The sequence below is a fragment of the Diospyros lotus genome, chromosome 1 (assembly GCF_014633365.1).
Source record: "Diospyros lotus cultivar Yz01 chromosome 1, ASM1463336v1, whole genome shotgun sequence".
Lineage (NCBI taxonomy): Eukaryota > Viridiplantae > Streptophyta > Magnoliopsida > Ericales > Ebenaceae > Diospyros > Diospyros lotus.
This window is the reverse complement of record NC_068338.1, coordinates 47,053,578-47,071,991: the sequence shown is the minus strand read 5'-3', so window position 1 is coordinate 47,071,991 and position 18,414 is coordinate 47,053,578. Positions and strand designations below refer to the sequence as shown.

The 18,414-nt window shown below is 38.6% G+C and overlaps 1 protein-coding gene across 2 annotated transcripts in view; it reads right to left on the bottom strand.

Annotated features, from left to right (window-relative positions):
- LOC127795656 (tripeptidyl-peptidase 2) overlaps positions 1–18,414 on the bottom strand; it is a 60,831-nt gene that overhangs the window by 28,535 nt on the left and 13,882 nt on the right. For both annotated transcript variants that reach the window (XM_052327465.1, XM_052327472.1), the window contains exons 8-16: positions 13,071–13,221; positions 12,845–12,967; positions 11,386–11,469; positions 11,100–11,287; positions 10,762–10,936; positions 10,521–10,642; positions 10,346–10,425; positions 9,859–9,917; positions 7,556–7,710 (exon numbers count right to left, since the gene is read on the bottom strand). In XM_052327465.1, coding sequence (XP_052183425.1) covers positions 7,556–7,710; positions 9,859–9,917; positions 10,346–10,425; positions 10,521–10,642; positions 10,762–10,936; positions 11,100–11,287; positions 11,386–11,469; positions 12,845–12,967; positions 13,071–13,221 — 1,137 coding nt within the window. The remainder of the gene's footprint in view (positions 1–7,555; positions 7,711–9,858; positions 9,918–10,345; positions 10,426–10,520; positions 10,643–10,761; positions 10,937–11,099; positions 11,288–11,385; positions 11,470–12,844; positions 12,968–13,070; positions 13,222–18,414) is intronic.

The following is an 18,414-nucleotide window of genomic DNA, read 5'->3' as shown; positions in this document are numbered from 1 at the left end:
CATGATACATTCATGATACATGTCTTTACTAACCAACTTATAAGCAATTTGAAACTTTTTCTTCTCTAAGATACTCCATAATACTTCTCTATACTTTGTCATAAGCTTTTTCCAAATCTATAAAGTATACACACCATTTCTATATCCATTTGTTTATCTCTATATCATTTCATCAAGTTCCTCAGCAAGTATATAGGTTTCAATTTTGCCCTACCAGACATGAAACCAAATTGGTTTTCAGAGATTGGTCTTTCTTCTTAACCTTTCACTCTCTCCTATGTGATTTCTACATCTTTGAATATCTCCTTTTTCTTATAAATAGGCATTAGAGTGCTCCTCCATTCATCAGCAATCCTCTACAATTAAATATCAAATTGAATATTTTGTTAAGAACAAAATGCCTTCTTCACCCAAAACATTCAATTCATTTGAGGAGATATCTCCATTACACTTAATGCCAGCTTCCATTCTCTTTAGAGATCCATACCCCAAAGAATCATCCAGGTCATTGTTCTCAAAAAGACTTGAATGTATATTACAGCTTCATGACAAGGTCCCAAGATCCCATAAATTTGGACAAACAATAAAAAACGGGAGATCAGACATGCTTAAATTAATTGCCCACTGGCTCAGCTATGGCTTCTCAAAAGCTGAAACATTTGTATGATGGTCAATTGGCATTTGGGGCCAATGCCTATCTATTGGTATTTTAACTTATACTAAACCCAGTGGTGTCCATAAATACTTTAAGAGTCCTGCCGATTCAAAGTTCAGCATTTGAAAAGATGCTTAGACAATAAGAGATGTATACATGCATACAACCTAAGATCTACAGGCACTTGTATGATGGTGTCACATCATGTCAACCACACTCAATTCAGTACTCCCAGATGCATGTCAGACACTTGTCCAAACATATACTAATATTTTAAAATCTTATTACAGGGCAATCTAAGAAAAAACTTCAAAAACACCCACTTGAATCATGGAATCTTGCATGACCATCACTCAAAAGCACAAGAACCAGAAAATAAGTTGAAGATCCATTGTAACCTAAAAAAATATGGATTTATATTCATTGGACCCCCCTCCTAACAATCTAATTTTAAGAATTTTGAATTCCAGAACTTTTTATTAGTAGATTTTTCCAAAACATATAAACACTAAGTAGCTCTTATGTAGAATGTGAGTCATTTCATGTCTATATATCAAGTATTCAATTCATTAACCGCCATGTCTTAACAGTTTCATGTCTTTATCTTTTGAAGGTTACTGTGCTAGCATGTCTGTTGAATATGTGTATAATTTGTTTCCTTATACAGTGTATATGTTTCCATTTGTTTATTGTTTCCTAATAGTTGTAGTTCTCTTCCCTATTAATAGGGAATGTAATCCCTTGCACATTGTAGAGTGAATAAGAGATTTTTCACTATTCTCTCCTATTACCTACATGGTATAAGAGCCAAGCTCCTAGGGTGTCTGTTCGATCTTCATCATCTCCATCCCACGGCTTGTTCTATCTTCCGGCCTTCATTGTCAGCTGCCACTTGTGCTGCCCACCAGAAGTTCAGTGAAAAGGAGAACTCCAACGCCAGCAACCACCGATGATATCAGAGCTGTCGCAGGCCGTCGGGGTTTGCCCTGCAGCCGTCGTGCAAGCAGCCAGCAACCACTGCTGGTATCAGATCTGTCGCTGACCGTTGTGGTTCGCCCTGCAGCCGTCACTCGGGCCACCCCCACCGGCCGATGACCAATCCTCCTTCACCTTTCACGCCGTCGTCGAGCTCACAGCCTTCAGATCTGCACCATCTGCCGGCTGCCAACCTTCAGATCTGCTATCACTCGCCACCAAGCCGTCACTGCCGCCGCCAACCCACATCGGCCTACATCACCACTGCCACTTCCATCAGCCGTTGCTTCTCCTGTTGGCCTTTATTGCCGCCTCTATTTTTTCTACAACGAGTTGCTTCTCCAACCTTCTTAGCTGGGTTTTTGGCCTTTATTGCCGTTGCCTTCATCTCTGCTTTGTAATTGTCCGATCACCGTCTTCAAGCCTCTGCCATTGACGGCCAGTTCAAGCCAACCCAGATCTTGCCCAGATCCGGACCACCCCCATTGGCTCACTATAGATCTGACAGATCCGATCTCTAACATTGCTGACCCAGATTGAGAGGTGCTGCTGTTGGTATTTTCTGCTATAATGACTAACAAAATGCAGGATGTATGGATAAAAACTCAGCAAGGCAGAGATCAACCTACACTGAATGCAGAAGAAATTGGGAAACTAAAATCCTTCTTAAGGACTCTTCAAGGTGACTGCTCTTTGGCTCAAGCAGGTGTGTGCCTTAATTTTGAGTCATTTAATGCCTCATATACAGCTAGGAATAATCTTTGAATCTTAGATTCTGGAGCCACTGATCACATGACATCTAACCTAAAATTCTTTGAGACCTTTGAACCAATATCTAGCTCCAGAAAAATTACAGTTGCTAATGGCCAAGCTATTCCTATAGTTGGGCAAGGAAGGGTATGTTTGAACCCATCTCTACCTGCTCAACAAGTACTTTATGTGCCTAGCCTCTCCACCAATCTACTTTCAATTCACAAGCTTGCCCAAAGCCCTAACTGCTTTGTATTTTTCTCACCTCATGAGTGTGTTTCAGGACCTAGCCACAGGGAAGATTGGTGCTGCTAAGGCACTTAATGAGCCGTACTGATGTGGTCACCAATCAAGACCTCGGCCCAAGGCCAACTATAAAGGAGATGGAGGTCATGGTAGCAAATCCTTCTACAGTTTATTCAAGCTCTAGCATGATTAAATCGAAGGCAATAGGAACATATTCACCTTCGCGATTGCAAAAACAAGATGGTCACATGGGTCTCTTTGTGGATAGGGGTATTGGATCTCCCAGGCTAGTTAACTCGAGTAGTGCAACTGCTTTCGATATTAATCTGAAATTAGATTCCGAAACTAAGAATGTTGTAGCAGCTACCACTATAGCTGATCAAGTGCCTGGACTAAAGGAGGATACAAGCATCAATATTTTAAGTGATGGGGAAGACTGCTGGTAGTCATGAAATAAGCCTATATTCGAAACAATTGCAAAAGAATACTTCTCCAGGCAAGAAAAATCTACAGATGAATTTAGAAACTGTTAAGGAGTCAAAATCAAGAAAGCTAATGAAAGGAGAAGGACATGTGATAAAATCTACCAGATTAGAGAAGTGCTCAAGATGGAATGTTCAACATCCTCAATCTAACAGTAATAATGCAGTGGAGGCAAATGGCAACAAACATGGCAATGGTTGGACCCATGCCAACCCAGATATGGCTAAGAAGGGGAGGAATGTCTTTGCTCATGTTCCCTTAGCAAAAAAGTTCGAGCGGTTCAGAAAAATGTCAAGCAAAGGTTGCACAAATAAGAAATATAAGGCGACAGCTAACAAGCATAGGAAGCACAAGTTATTTGAGGTTGAAGATGAAGTCATGATATTCTTGAAGAATGAACGAATTCCAGCAAGAAAGCAAAACAAGTTCAAATCAAAGAAGTATGGTCCTTACAAGATTACGAAGAAGACCAATGATAATGCTTATGTTGTGGATTTGTCTAATCATATGGGTATTTCTAAACATTCAATGTGGCTAATCTCCCTTTGTACTTGTCGAACGTGGATTTGTCCTACTCGGATCAAAATTCGAGATCAAATTTTTTCTCAAGTGGAGGTGAATGATGCGGTCACCAATCAAGACCTCGGCCCAAGGCCGACCCAACCAAACCGAAACAATATCACCAAAATAGTAGCGGCAGAATAGTATTTTAATACTTCTTAAGTTTTAGAATTATACTTGATTTAGGATTCAATTTTATGTTTCTACTTGATTTAAGATTCTATTTCATGTTGGATTAGGATTTTATTTTTATTAGGATTTTAGTTGAATTTTGTTTACAAATATTAGATGGATTTGGATTACCCAAATACTATAAATAGGCCTAGGATCTAGAGTTTGTAATCAAGTTTTTCTAAATCAAATTTCATCAACCTATTTGGGTTTTCATAGCAAAACAATCTTATTTTTGCATCTTCTTGAAAGCCAAGCTTCGATCATTGAAGTTTGTTCTTTCGAGAGTTTATTTTGGTGTGTTTTCTTCACACACGCGCTACACGCTACGTCACGTACTACCTACAAGGGAGCAGTGAGCCACCTGTAAGAGATCATCCTAGCTTAGGTCACTCCTCTTCTCTACATACTTCCACTTAGTCCACTATCTAGCTTCAGCATTTTAGATTAGGTCATCCTTCTTTCTGTTTGTTAAAATCTATGTTTCTTAAATTGTTTAAAGGGGTAGATATCAATATGCTTCACGGTGATGTGTATGAATTGTCCAAACACCATAGGGTGCCTATGCTATTAGCAATAAACTTTCCTTGTCTCCTTTTTCTTTAGTGCATTCTGATGTATGGGGGGGGGGCCTTCTAGAGTCCCTAATTATTCTGGGGAGAAATGGTTTGTATCATTTATAGATGATTGCACTAGGATGATATGGGTTTACTTACTCAAAGACAAAGCAGCTATCAATAGCATTCTACCCTTGTTTCATAGAATGATTCTTACTCAATTTGGGGTTTCTATTAAAAGATTTAGGACTGATAATGCAAGAGACTATTTCAACCATCATCTTAATCATTTTTTCCAACAAAAGGGGATTGTTCATGAATCTTCTTGCGTGGAAACTTTCCAACATAATGGAGTTGCTGAGAGAAAGATGAGGTATCTCCTAAATGTTGCTAGGGCTTTCTTACACCATCATTCAGTTCCCAAAACCTTTTGGGGTGAAGCAATGTTGATAGCAACCTATTTAATCAATAGGGTTCCCTCAAGAGTCCTAAATCAACTTTCCCTATTTTAGTGTCTCTCTACTCACTTTCCAAAAATTGGTTTGCATACTTCTCTGCCTCTTAAGATATTTGGTTGTGTGGCTTTTGTCCATGTATCTAAGCATCACAGGGACAAAGTTGATGCCCGAGCCCTTAAGGTGTGTATTTGTGGGTTATTCTCCTACTCAAAATGAGTACAAGTGTTATCATCCTCCTACTCGTAAGGTCATTATATCTAAAGATGTAACTTTTGTTGAAAATTAGTACTTCTTCAAGGTCCCTACTTCTAGTCCTAAGGGGGAGAGTGTTTCTGTTAACCATGATCTTCCTATTCTAGAAGAGTCCCTATCAACCTGATTCTTCTTTGGATCCTAACTCTTCTAATTCTCCTATTTCTTCTAATCCTATGACAGCAAGTTCAAGAGACTTGGAACCTTCTTCTGATCCTCCCATCTCTGTTCAGCCAACGATATCTCTTGTGCAGTTCAAAGGCTCACCATATGTGTATAAAAGGAAGGAACAGCCTAACCCAGGTGCTAAGCAGGATCCATCATCTACCCCTCGGCTAGGTTTGGAACTCACTGAGCATTCTGATTTTCCTAACCCTATAAATTGTTCTAACCCTAAAAACTTGGACCTGAATTTGCCTATTTCTGTTAGAAAATGTGTGAGGAGTTGTACAGAACACCCTATAGCCAAATTTGTTTCTTATCATAGATTGTCCCTGAAACACAAAAGTTTTATGTCCTCCCTTGATTCCATAGCTATTCCTAAGACTGTAGAAGAGGCATTATAGAATTAGCATTGGGTACAAGCTATGCAGGAAGAAATGAGGGCCTTAGAAAAGAATAATACCTAGGAAATGGTGTCTAGGCCAAAGAAGGTTCAACTGGTAGGATGCAGATGGGTGTTTAATGTGAAATACAAAGCTGATGGTACATTGGAAAGATACAAAGCCCGATTAGTGACTAAGGGCTATACTTAAACGTATGGCATAGATTACTTGGAGACATTTGCACCCGTGGCAAAGATGACTACAGTAAGGGTTCTCCTATCTTTGGCTAGTTGTTATAGCTAGGAGTTGATGCAGCTAGATGTGAAAAATGACTTCCTACATGTGACTTGGAGGAAGAGGAATTTATCAACCCCCACCTGGTTTTCCTAATGAAGTTTTAGGTTATGTTTGCAGATTAAAGAAAGCTTTGTATGGATTAAAGCAATCCTCAAGAGCTTGGTTTGATCAATTCTCAAGGGCTATGAAGGTAATAGGGTATTGACAAAGTAGAGGGGATCACACGTTATTCATAAAGCATTCAAAGAAAAGTACTCTAACAGCCCTACTTGTTTATGTTGATGACATAATTGTTACTGGCAATGATAAGGATCAGCAGAATTTGACATCAAAGACCTTGGTAGGCTTAAGTTTTTATTGGGAATAGAGGTTACATACTCAAATGAGGGTATATTTCTTTCCCAAAGGAAATATACCGTGGACTTATTGGAAGAAACCAAATTGCTAGGTGGCAGGGCAGCAAATACTCCCTTGGATCCTAACCTAAAATTAGGACCAAGTGACACTCTATTGATTGATAAGGGAAGATACTAGAGGCTAGTCGAAAGGTTAATTTACTTATCTCACACCAGGCCAAACATAACTTTTGTTGTCAGCTTGGTGAGTCAGTTCATGCATAGTCTCACTGAAGAGCATATGCAAACTGTACAAAAGATTTTGTGTTATCTAAAGTCAACACGTGGAAAAGGTCTATTGTTTAAGTCAAGGCAGAAGTTGGAAGTCAAGGAATACACTGATGCTGGCCATGGTGATTCACTTGTTGATAGGAGGTCCACTACTGGCTACTATGTGTTTTTGAGGGGAAATCTAGTGTCATGGAGAAGCAAAAAACAAGGGGTTGTGGCCAGGCCTAGTGCTGAAGCAAAGTTTAGGGCAATGGCCCTTGGATTATGTGAATTATTTTGGTCAAAAATTATGCTTGGTGATTTAAAAATACTTGGTCATTGTCCTATGGAGTTAATGTGTGATGATCAATCAACAATCAACATTGCACACAATCCGGTGCAACATGACTGCACTAAGCATGTTGAGATTGATCGTCATTTCATCAAAGAAAAGCTAGATGCTGGAGAGATTTGATTGTCTTTTGTTCCCTCAAAAAATCAGCTAGCTGATTTGCTCACTAAAGGTTTACCTCTCAGGCAATTTGAAGAACTTGTAAGCAAGTTGGATCGATATTCCTTCACCAGCTTGAGGAGTGTTAAATATGTGTATAATTTGTTTTCTTATACAGTGTATATGTTTCCATTTGTTTATTGTTTCCTAATAGTTGTAGTTCTCTTCCCTATTAATAGGGAATGTAATCCCTTGCACATTGTAGAGTGAATAAGAGATTTTACACTATTCTCTCCTATTACCTACAATGTCAATATTTGTGTATATATTCATCTCATGCTACATATGACAATGATATCATGGATTCCAGTAATGTCCAAAAGTTGACACCTGGGCATTTGACGCCTATGCCTATCTACTGGTCTTTTCACTTTCTACAAATATTAATAAATTACTCTCCAACCCTGCCCCTAAAGATTCCATTGGGTGACATGGGTAAACAGTGTATGAGCACTTATGCAAAGGAATAGCAAGTCGATTCCAGCTTACTTGAAGTTGCGCCCATTATGAGTGAGAAGGAGATACTCAGGAGCTCTCACAAATGCATTCTCGGTAGAATGTAACTGAATACATTCTTCAAAGGGAACCAACTGATCTAAATTGCTTGCCCCTTCATGGAACTTCGGTTCAATTTGCACTGTCCACTGCAAAGAAGTAACATTAGGCCATATACTGTCCACATAAAGACCATATATTTAGCAAATACGATGATCAGATAAGATCCTAGAAAACATTTCTTATACAACAAACACCACAGTATAGCCATCATTTCAGGCTTTCTCTCCCAGTATAGCCTCACTACACATCTGAAGCATTTGTACTTTGATAAATTTACTGATGAATTAAAAGGAGAAAAAACTGCTGATGGGGAAAAAAAAAAGATGCTGCATCAGAACATATTTACCAAAGATTTATAATCACAACATATAAAGCCTTAATCCCAGTAGATGGAGTCAGCTGCATGAATTCTACCTTATCAATTATCTCTATATACGGTCATATCTTCTAAAAGGCCTTTATAACTCTTATCATAGCTAAGATTTATAAAAATGAAAAAAAGAGAAAAAAAAAGAGACTGAAATTAACAAAATACCATTGGGCTGAAAAGGTTAATAAAACTATATTTAGCAAATGCAACTTATATTATACTAATGATAATAGAGGCAGGTAACCAAAGGAAAACCAGAGAAATAATTAAGACATACTATTTACTACACCGAAAAAACATTATGTTGGTATGCAGTTAAATATTAACAGGTTGCAAAGTATGACCAGTACAGCATAAACTCCACAAGCCTTAATCAAAAGATGATCTGAGGTTGGTCATATAGGCTCCTCCACCTAACGGCTCCAAAGAAACCATATCTTCTACTGAAACCAAATCATTTGCTATGTCGTTAGCCTACTAATTTTGGCAACTTCCATGTCCATAACATCACCCCTCACTGGCATGCGCCCCGGTCTCAACTTCCCATCCCCAAATTTTTCTGAACTGACTACCCATATTTTATGTCTTCGGATACTTATTAATACATTCATGTCTTATCATATTTACCTCAACTACACTTACACCCTCCAATCTTATTTCCGTGGTATCCAACACTATCACATGGCCAACCCCACTTAGGGGCATTAAGGCTTATGATTCTTCTTCTTGTCATATCCAGCATTACCACACAACACAGCCTGATCCCATCACAGTTTGATAAAACTGATACTTCAACTTAGAGGTTTTTTCTTTTTAACTTAGAAGGAATTCAACTCCACCTGTGGATTGAATAATCGCCTCAAAACTTCTAATATTGGACGTGTTCCTTTTATTTACAGTCAGTCTAAAGCCAAAATAAAGGAGAAGGGTTACATTAAGTACCCAATAACTAGGGTAAAACTAATCAGATCAAACATCATGAAAATGATATGGCCACAAATAGAGATGACCAAAGATCTAAAAAATCATATAGCCGACCTCATCTAGTGGAATTAAGGCTCGTGAGCGTTTCTGTTGTTGAACTTAGAAAGAATTCACTACAATAGAACAGTCTCCGAGAAATATTCTATTTCACTAGTTATGTAAAACTGCATGCAAAAAAGTGAAAGAATTCTAACTCTCAAACACATTTGCTTCAATAGCATTTGATTTTTCCAGTGGTTTGGCAAATGGAAGAAAGGTATTTTTTTTTTCTCAATAGAATCCAATTCACGAATATCTTATTCTAATGAACATTTTACTAAGACAAGACACACGTAGCTTTGCTTTACCCAACTATAATAAAGTTGACTTCTTACCTCTTACATAGATAAAAGTATACAAATAAAGCAACCATATAGAACATCCTTTTGTGTGTGTTTATTTCCCTTTTTCATTTGTAAGGTTTTGGCCTGTTTTTGGGGTTCTAATAGACTAATAGCATCAATAAAAGATAAAATGCAGGTGACAGGGCAGAAATTGATGTAAAGAAAGACAATACGTAACAATGAAAAGAAGACAAGGGGGGAGGGGGGAGGAGAAGAAGTGGATTCTTGAGAAGTCAATATGAAAAAACAAACAAGGAAAGTTTAAAATTTTCTTAAATCTAGTTCGTCAATAAGAAATAAAGGCAAAATTCAAGAAGCAGGACAGATTCCATAAATTGATCAGTAAAAATCATAAAATGGCTCAAAGTATGCTAGTTTAGCATGCTGACTAGAGAACCTGAATTCATACTAATTAAGTTCATGACATTATAATCAGAAAAAAAAAGGTTCATGACATAAGATGATTACATCAAAATCAGAGTGTTACGTCTTCTCACCTCCGTAGATTGTTGGTAAGCACTAGCATCCCGTAGATAGATGCCTCGTGATACAGGAGCTGAAACACAAATTTCATCATGACAAGAAGTTATTTATGCCATGGATAGAGGTGCTTGGAAAGATATTTCATATACCCTACCTAGTGGGATTAAGGCTTGTGATGAGGACGATGATGAAGACAATAAAACCAACTAATGTGACTAGAAAAGGCTTGGATATTAGAGATTCAACTGCTGAAACCTTCATAGACCCATAAAGAGGTCCTATTGACCCACACCCAGACGCCAGAAAAACATAATCTACCCAAAATTCCTAAATCATAATAACTATTTTTTAGCTGGAGCTAAATGACATGTACAGTGCCTAGACATTCTTCCATGGCTTTATCACCAACATGTAATACGGAGTAAAACTAATGGGTGCATGCATGACGATCAGATTATGCATGCGCTTGTATGGTAAGAGTACAAGGGATGGCACGCTCACTTGATTGGCCAGCTCGGTTGATCTTTATTTGATACCTTACACATGGAACATTATGCAACTTCTGAATGTACTCATATGCCCTGTTCATGAAGTTAGTTACAAATATAAATTTCAGAGCCACAAAAAGGTCCATTCAAATTTTCCAGCTACAAATGTCAAGATTAGAAAATATAACTTGTCAACTTGCATAAGCCCCTGCCCAGTGGATAGTTTATCTCCTGGCAAGACACCAACAGGGATAGATGTATTTTCAAGAGCCTCCCTTACAGTGTATGGACTCACAGGAAAGCCCTTGGCCTGCACCAATAAACAATATTTGCTTATATGCCTCTAAAGATGAAAAGGGACAGCAAGGGTGACATTGAAATGGGAGAGGGGGAAAGAAGAAGTAGCAAAGCAAATCATAAACAGTAAACCTTAACGGCACTGACGAGCAAAGCAATACCCCCACAAGCAGATGGAGATGCCATCGAAGTTCCATTCATAAGCATACGTCGTTGCAGTGTCCACGTAGGGACAGGAGCCACTGCCCCACCAGGAGCACTGATGCAGACACCAAGGTCACCATCAACAGTTGGTCCTCTGCTAGACCTGATTCAGCTTAATAAATGCATCTCAAATGCCATAAATTAAAATTACAACCATAATAGTATAGGAACAGTGATAAATCTCAATAAAGGACTCAAATTCTAAGTCCAGAGAGCAAAATACAATGATCATTGCTCATTAACCACTCAGAATAATCATCACATACCAGGTGTATTCTAGACCTTCAGAAGGAGGTTCAACTACAGCGTGAGCACCAGCAGCCATTGCAGGAGAGACATATGCCCCAACTCCTATTATGCTTGAACTTGTGCCACCCGGTGCACCCACAGTGCTCAATGCTGGGCCACTGTTGCCAGCACTACTAACAAATATAAGACGGTGCTTGTTCACCACCTAAATATTCAAAGATGATGTCATATATAGAATCAAGAGAGCATAAAAATATGAAAGTAAACTGTTAACAAGCAAGACGGCAAGGATAGAATTATTACTTCGTTAACAAGGTCAACAAATCGTCCGTAGTCAGGCAACAATGTGGATTCACCATAACTCATGTTGATAAGGTCACACTTGTGCTGTTAATAAACAAAACATGGAAAAAAATGGTTATGCTCCCAGTAATTTGTAATAACATCTTCAACTAGCTTAACCAATCTCCCACCAGTGCTAATGTCTATTTAACTTAATATGTGACTGTAGCACGAAGAATGCCTAACCAACCCAAAATCAATGGAAAAAGGAAAGCATGTGAAGATGTAATCATATTGCATGACAAGTGTGAATTGAACCTAATAACAAAAAACAAAAAAACTCAGCAAAAAAAAACAAAACCACATCGAAAATATCATAATCCTATAACTTGCTACAATCAAGCACCTATTGATGCTAGTGAGGAAGCATACTAATACCTAAATAAAGTGTAAATAAACATAACAACCATTTCTAGAAACCTTTCAGAAAAACAAAAACTAGCAGAACCTTTTATCGGAATACCCCTGAAGTAGTTAACATGCTTTGGAAACAATTTATTGATTGCACTTGCAGCAACAAAGTCTTGATCAAAAGACAACTACTTGAATTCCAGATGAATTGGTGCAAGTAGATACCAAATGGTACCTGCTGCAGCTTAGTTAATGCACACTACACATCTAGCATTTAGGAGAGTAACCAGAAAACATTAGTTTCTTTTTTCCAATTATCTTGTTGTATTTATCTTTATATATTTTTTTGGGGCTAATCTTGATATTTTGGGCTTAAATTGCTACCTTTATGGATAGACGTAGCGGATATGTTGATTATTAATTTTTACAATTTTCTGAAGTTTAGCTATAAAGTGGCTTCGTAAGAGGAGGACAAATTATAGGATTCTTTATCTCCTCTAGATATTCTTTCTGTAGTGCATTGGTTCCTATATACTTCATAGAAATCTCCATTTCTTTCTGTCATATACATGAAATTAAATTCAGCATTTTTGACAAAATTCTTGAGTACTAAAGTTTGGGATACATAATAATCTATACCTGGTGTACTGTTACTGAGCATTAAGGTTTCCAAGGTATTCTACTATTTATCAAAAAAAAAATAATGCACTCATAAAAAACCAAAGAGACATCAAGACCAGGTTGAACAGAAGTCATGGCGCTTTGAACCTCATTTTATTATTCAACAACAAATATCATTGCACCATATTATATGAGATTACAAGATTTTTGAATCACCTTTTATTGCTCATAGCAAATATAATATGATGCAAACACCAGCCATAAGAACCCTCATCCATGGTTTTATGGCTGAAGTGCAGACTGGCTGAAAAATTGAAACATCCATACTTAAAATCTTATCCAATTCCAATGACTTCCAAGTAAACCATGTCAGCAGGGTAGAAAAGAATTCCAAATCTCACTAATACCCTTTTAACTTTAATTTTAAACCAAAGGAACAATGACACACCTCCACAGCAGCTATCAAGGCACGTGTCAAGCCTGTTCCTGTTTCCATTGAACCTAGGCGTGAGTCTCCAATTTTACATGAAATTAACTGTGCCCCAGGTGCAACTCCATTCAGTAGGGGTTCCTGTGGAATAATACCAAATTTCAGAAAGTAATAGTCTTTCTTTAATTTGAAGTTTTGAACATATACAACCTTTTCATTTCTGTAAATGGTTATACTACTTCACCTTTGGGTGGAAGGCAGTAGCAATCCCAGCTACATGAGTGCCATGGGGAGAGCTATCTGTTACAATGCTTAAAATTTTCCCTTCATCATACACATTAACAACAAATGAGCAGGCATCTAAGCTGCTGAAAACACCAAACTTCCGTTCAATCCTGAAAGATTTGTTTCAGAAAATCAATTAATCAGTTTTTAAAACCAAAAATAACACGTGTTCTTCAAATAATTCAACATATAACACAACAAGGCAATATGGTGAATATCACAAAATCCATGTGGGGGAAAAAAAAAAGTAACTTCAGTACAAATAAAAGAATGTAAACATATTAAACACACTCATAAATCAAACAAATAACTCAATGACAAATGATATACACCCTTTATGTCATTGCTCAAATCTTTGTCTAACATAAGTATATGATGAGAGATTGGGTTGATGTGTCACAAATTTAAGACAAGATAGAAAAAATGGGTGGATTTTTTAGGTAGTTATGTGGCTAACCACTAACATATGCCTGAGGGAAAAAAAAATTATGAGATAGCTCTAAGACCGTGATGCTTTATGGCATCGATAGTTGGTTCAGTTACAAAAATAACACGATAACAGATGAAATATTAATTAGATGAGCAAGTATGAGCTTATGTAAAAAGAATCCAAAACAAGGATGAAGAAAGCCACTATTAGAGTAGGATTAAACTGGTTGAGATTGTTTGCACACATACAATGAAGACTAGTAAGTTGTCCAGTAAGAAAAGTGATACCATCCACATTGAGAGTTATGTTACTCTGAATGTGACACCAAAAAAAAAAAAAGATTAAAATACAGAAACTACATAAAAATAGTGAATTAGCCAAACACATGGCCTTAGATAAAACTGAGTGGAGAAAGAGGATCCATGAAGCCAACCCTAAGAACACAGGAAACAGCTTAGTTGAGTCAGTCATGTATGAACTGCAAGTTTCTAGCCTGTCTACATATGTCTTCCAGATGAACACAATTAAGCTGGTGTATAATCATGAATACCGGTAAATTTTTGGAAAGAGATAACACTGTCCAAATGCATGAAGTAGTCCTATTATAATTAGGAAAAGTCTCAGTGCTTCTTTCACAAGTTCTAACATATGTATTTTCTCTATAATACATTCTTTAATAACCATCCAATTAAAATTAGGAAAAGTCCCAGTGCCTCTTTCACAAGTTCTAACATATGTATTTACTCTATAATACATTCTTTAATAGCCATTGTATACACAACTCAGACTCCCTTTTCTTTAAAACCTTGCACAGACTTGTCTAGGGACTTTGTCATAAGTTTTTTCAAAATTCACAAACCAAACATTAATCCAGATTCATTTTCCCTTCCCAACCAAAATATTTCAAACTTAAAAACAGCCAAGATGTTAGCTGGGCCTCATGAAGACAAATTCAAACTCCAATTCATTGGAAATACATGGTTGCACCTAAAGAAAATTTAAAATTCAGTTTGAACCACAAGATAGACAACTCAAGCCTCCTAATAGATCTATTCTACATCAACCAGGTCAAAGTTGGAACTAACACGGCAAGAAGAAAAAGGGAATTTCTGAGTCTGGCTTGAATTCAAGAGACCTTTGATTTCTTTCTTTTTTTTTTAATACGCAACCTTTGATTAAGTTAGGTGGCATCATATGTTGCTTTTCCAACTTATATTTGTATGAATTCTCAGAAACAGCATAGGTTATGCACCTTTTTGGGATAAGGAAGGTAAAATGTTAACAAGGATTGATATGAAAATTTATGATCAACAAGAATTGGGAAATCCAAACAATATGTAAGGCCTGAAACATGACTGGATCCCCAACATGACCCATAGACCAATTCCTATCCAATTATCTATTACCCATATTCTTCTAAGTTCTAACTATCAAAACCTGAAATTAGGCCAGCAACCAACTGAACTGCAGAAACATATACTTAGGCTCCGTTTGTTTCCTGGAAAACATTTTCCAGGAAAGTGTTTTCCGGATTTTCCTATGTTTGTCACCAACAAAATAACTAAGTCAAAGGAAAATGAATTTCGCTCAAGGGAAAATAAGTTCCAACATATATAAGAAATATGGAAAAGTGAATTCCCGACTTGAAAATGGGAATTCACTTTCCTAAATCACAATCTACCACCTTCTACACAAATCACATAACAACAGATCTCACATATCTGCACCTCTGTCAGCTTCATCAACATCATCGCCGCCCACCTCCATCTAGCTTCGTCAGCATTGTCGTCGCCCACCTCCATCAACTGCTGCTACGTCGCCGGCATCTGTCGACTCCAGCTGCGTCGTTGCCATCCTTCTCCACTTGTGTTTGTCAGCCTGAATAGCCCTTTGTATCACCGTCTCTAGCTAGATCCAGCTCGCAACGTCGTCGTCGCCATCCCCCTGTGTCCAAATCCGTCAGTCTGTGTCACCGTCTTCGCCTCTATCCATCTCTACCTAGATCACCATCATTGTTGCCCTATCCACCTACATTTGGTCGCCATCACCATCTGCACCTCTATCCATCTTAGCCTAGGTCAAACTCACCCCCTATCCACTTGCATCCGGTCGCCACCATCATCCCCACCTCTGTCCATCTTCACCTAGGTAGAGCTCACCCCTTGTTCGCTTGGATCTAGTCATCATGCCATCCCCACCTCTGTCTATCTCGACCTAAGTGAAACTCGCCCTCACTGTTGCCCTATCCGCCTGCTTTCGGTCGTAATCTACCCCCCCCCTCTCTCTCACTCTCTCTATCTCTCTATTCAAAGCTCAAGTTTTTTTTTTTTTTTTTCTTTTGTGATTTTTGTGTTTTCCTAAAGTGCTAGCCAAACACTGGAAATGATTTTCCAGCAACATTTCTAGGTTACAGCCAACTCCGCCTAGAGATGTCATCCACTGTCGGTCCCAAGCCTGGATAAAGGAGGAGGATTGTGTTAGATAGCCGACAGCCAACGTAAAACTTAGTCAGATCCAAAACATGAACTCTAGACAAATTATGAAAAATCGTTGGGGCGTGGGCATAACCCTTCATAGCGACGCGCTACACTGCCCGCGTGTAGTGTCAAGTGAGCTAGGGCTGCTGCATCGGCACCCGGATGTAGTGACAAATGAGCAAGGGTCCTTGCATTTGCTTGGACGAATGTAAGTAAAGAAACTAGTCCAAAATCAAAATAAAAATAAAAAACAAAATCAAATTCAAAGTCAAGGTCAAAACAAAATCATAGATTAAGGATTGGGTCATGGAACATAGAAACATTAACAGGCAAAGCTATGGAAGTGGTAGATGTGATGATTAGGAGAAAGATTAATATTATGTGCCTTCAAGAGATGAGATGGGTAGGGAAAAAAGCAAAAACTTTATTAAAAACTGGATATAAAATATAGTACACAGGAAATGATCGAGCGAAAAATGAAGTGGGGATTATTATAGATAAAAGTTTAGTAGATGAGATGGTGGATGTAAAGAGAATAGGGGATAGGATTATTATGGTGAAAGTTAGTCTAGGAAGAATGACTATGAATATCTTTAGTACATATGCACCACAAGTGGGGTTAGGTGAGAAGATAAAAGCAAAATTCTGAGAAGACCTAGAGGGACTCATACAAATGATACTAAGAGGAGAGAAAGTGATTATAGGAGGTGACTGTCATGACCCTATGAGTAATAAAAGGGTATTATTGTAATAGGGTAGAATAGTTTGTTATGGATATTCTAGCAATTAGTTAGGTGCACATGGCTGCATGTGCAAGGCTGTTAGGGGACAAATATGCCTATATAAGGCTGATGTAAATGGAGGGGATGGTATGCTGAAAATTATTGAAATGAATATCTGATTCTCTCTCATTTTCTCTCTACTTCTCTCCCTCATTTCTCTCTACATCCTTCCCCCAATTCTATCCAAATATCCTTTTAAACTTTCCGATTGCCAATCCAGCCCCATTATGAACCCTAGGTTCATGACAATTGGTATCAGAGCAGCCCATCCTTGGCTATGGTATTGATTCAAGTTTCGACAGTGATACGAGTTGAATTTGAAGTAAAAATCCAAGTGGCGCAACAGGTATGAGATCGGAATCGGAGAGACCTTGAAGGTGGAAGCGTGAATCGCTTCAGATTAGGTTGTTGACTTGAAGGTGTAACAGCAGGGTGATTTGTTGCTGTTTTCCGAGTTGCTGTAGTTGATCAAGAAGGTGAGGCGAGTGCAGGAGACTTTGCAACAGATGAGCCAGAAGGCGGAATCAGATCTGTTGCTTAGCTGTTCAGTTTGCTGGAGTTTGAAAATTCTTAGCGTCTGATCCACAGTTGCTACGGGTGACCCTCGAAAATTGATTCTGAAGCACGGGGTGGAACGTTGGCTGCTAATTGAGGCTGAAAGTGGAACGCGAAGCAAACCCAGCAAAATTCCGATAAATTACGTGACCGAGCCAGTGGTCCAATCCAAACGGACGGTGATTGGGTGAGGCGAGCACAAGCAAGCAAATCCGATCCAAACGGTGGACGTTTCGAGGGGATCGGAGTCCGTCAGAGGGTGAAGAGTGAGACGGATTTGAAAGGTGAACTCGAGGAGTGCGGGGGGTCCTCCAACCATTAGTCGGTGATTGGGTTATTCGATTCCAGGCGATCTTAAGGTGCGATTCTGAAGCAAGGACAGCAGTGGTGTCAAGGGCCGTTGCAAATCTGGATTGACAGCAGATGGGTTGAGCTGATGATCTGATTTTTGGATATTGTTGCAAACGTGGTTGTTCGAACAGGAAAAGCGAAGAGCCCCGGCCAATTTCGTGAACATCCTTAGCCTTCAATTCCAGCGGCTTGTGTAAATTACAGCTGTTCTAGTGGTTGGATCCAAGTCGTCGTGTGTGTTAGAAGCAAGCAAACCCAGGCGATCTTGGCTGTTGCTTCTTAGCAACAGATCTAAGCCACCGCCCAGCTTCCGATCCCTCTTGCTACTGCTAAATTTTGTGGGGTCTCAGCCAAATATAAGAGGCTAAAGTCCAAGATTGCAAGGGTGGTAGGAGGTGGACGAACAGTTCTGGCCCAGATCGAGAAGATTAAGGCAACTTGTCTATGGCTCCGGGGAAGGGATTGAGCAACGAATCAGTGAAGAGGAATTCCGGATGTGGTAATTCCAATCAAATCCTAGGCTGCTAGTAAGGTAAACAAAGGGTAATTTCAACTTTGAATTGGGTAACTTTGTTTGAATTGGAGAGGTGAAGAAGAGCAGTATGTATATAGCTCCTTGGACTTCGAAGTATACTGTTGGTGAAAAATCAGCCATGGAAAGCAGTGCATACACGAAGAAGAATGCTTCATTTTCAGCCGGAATTGAGC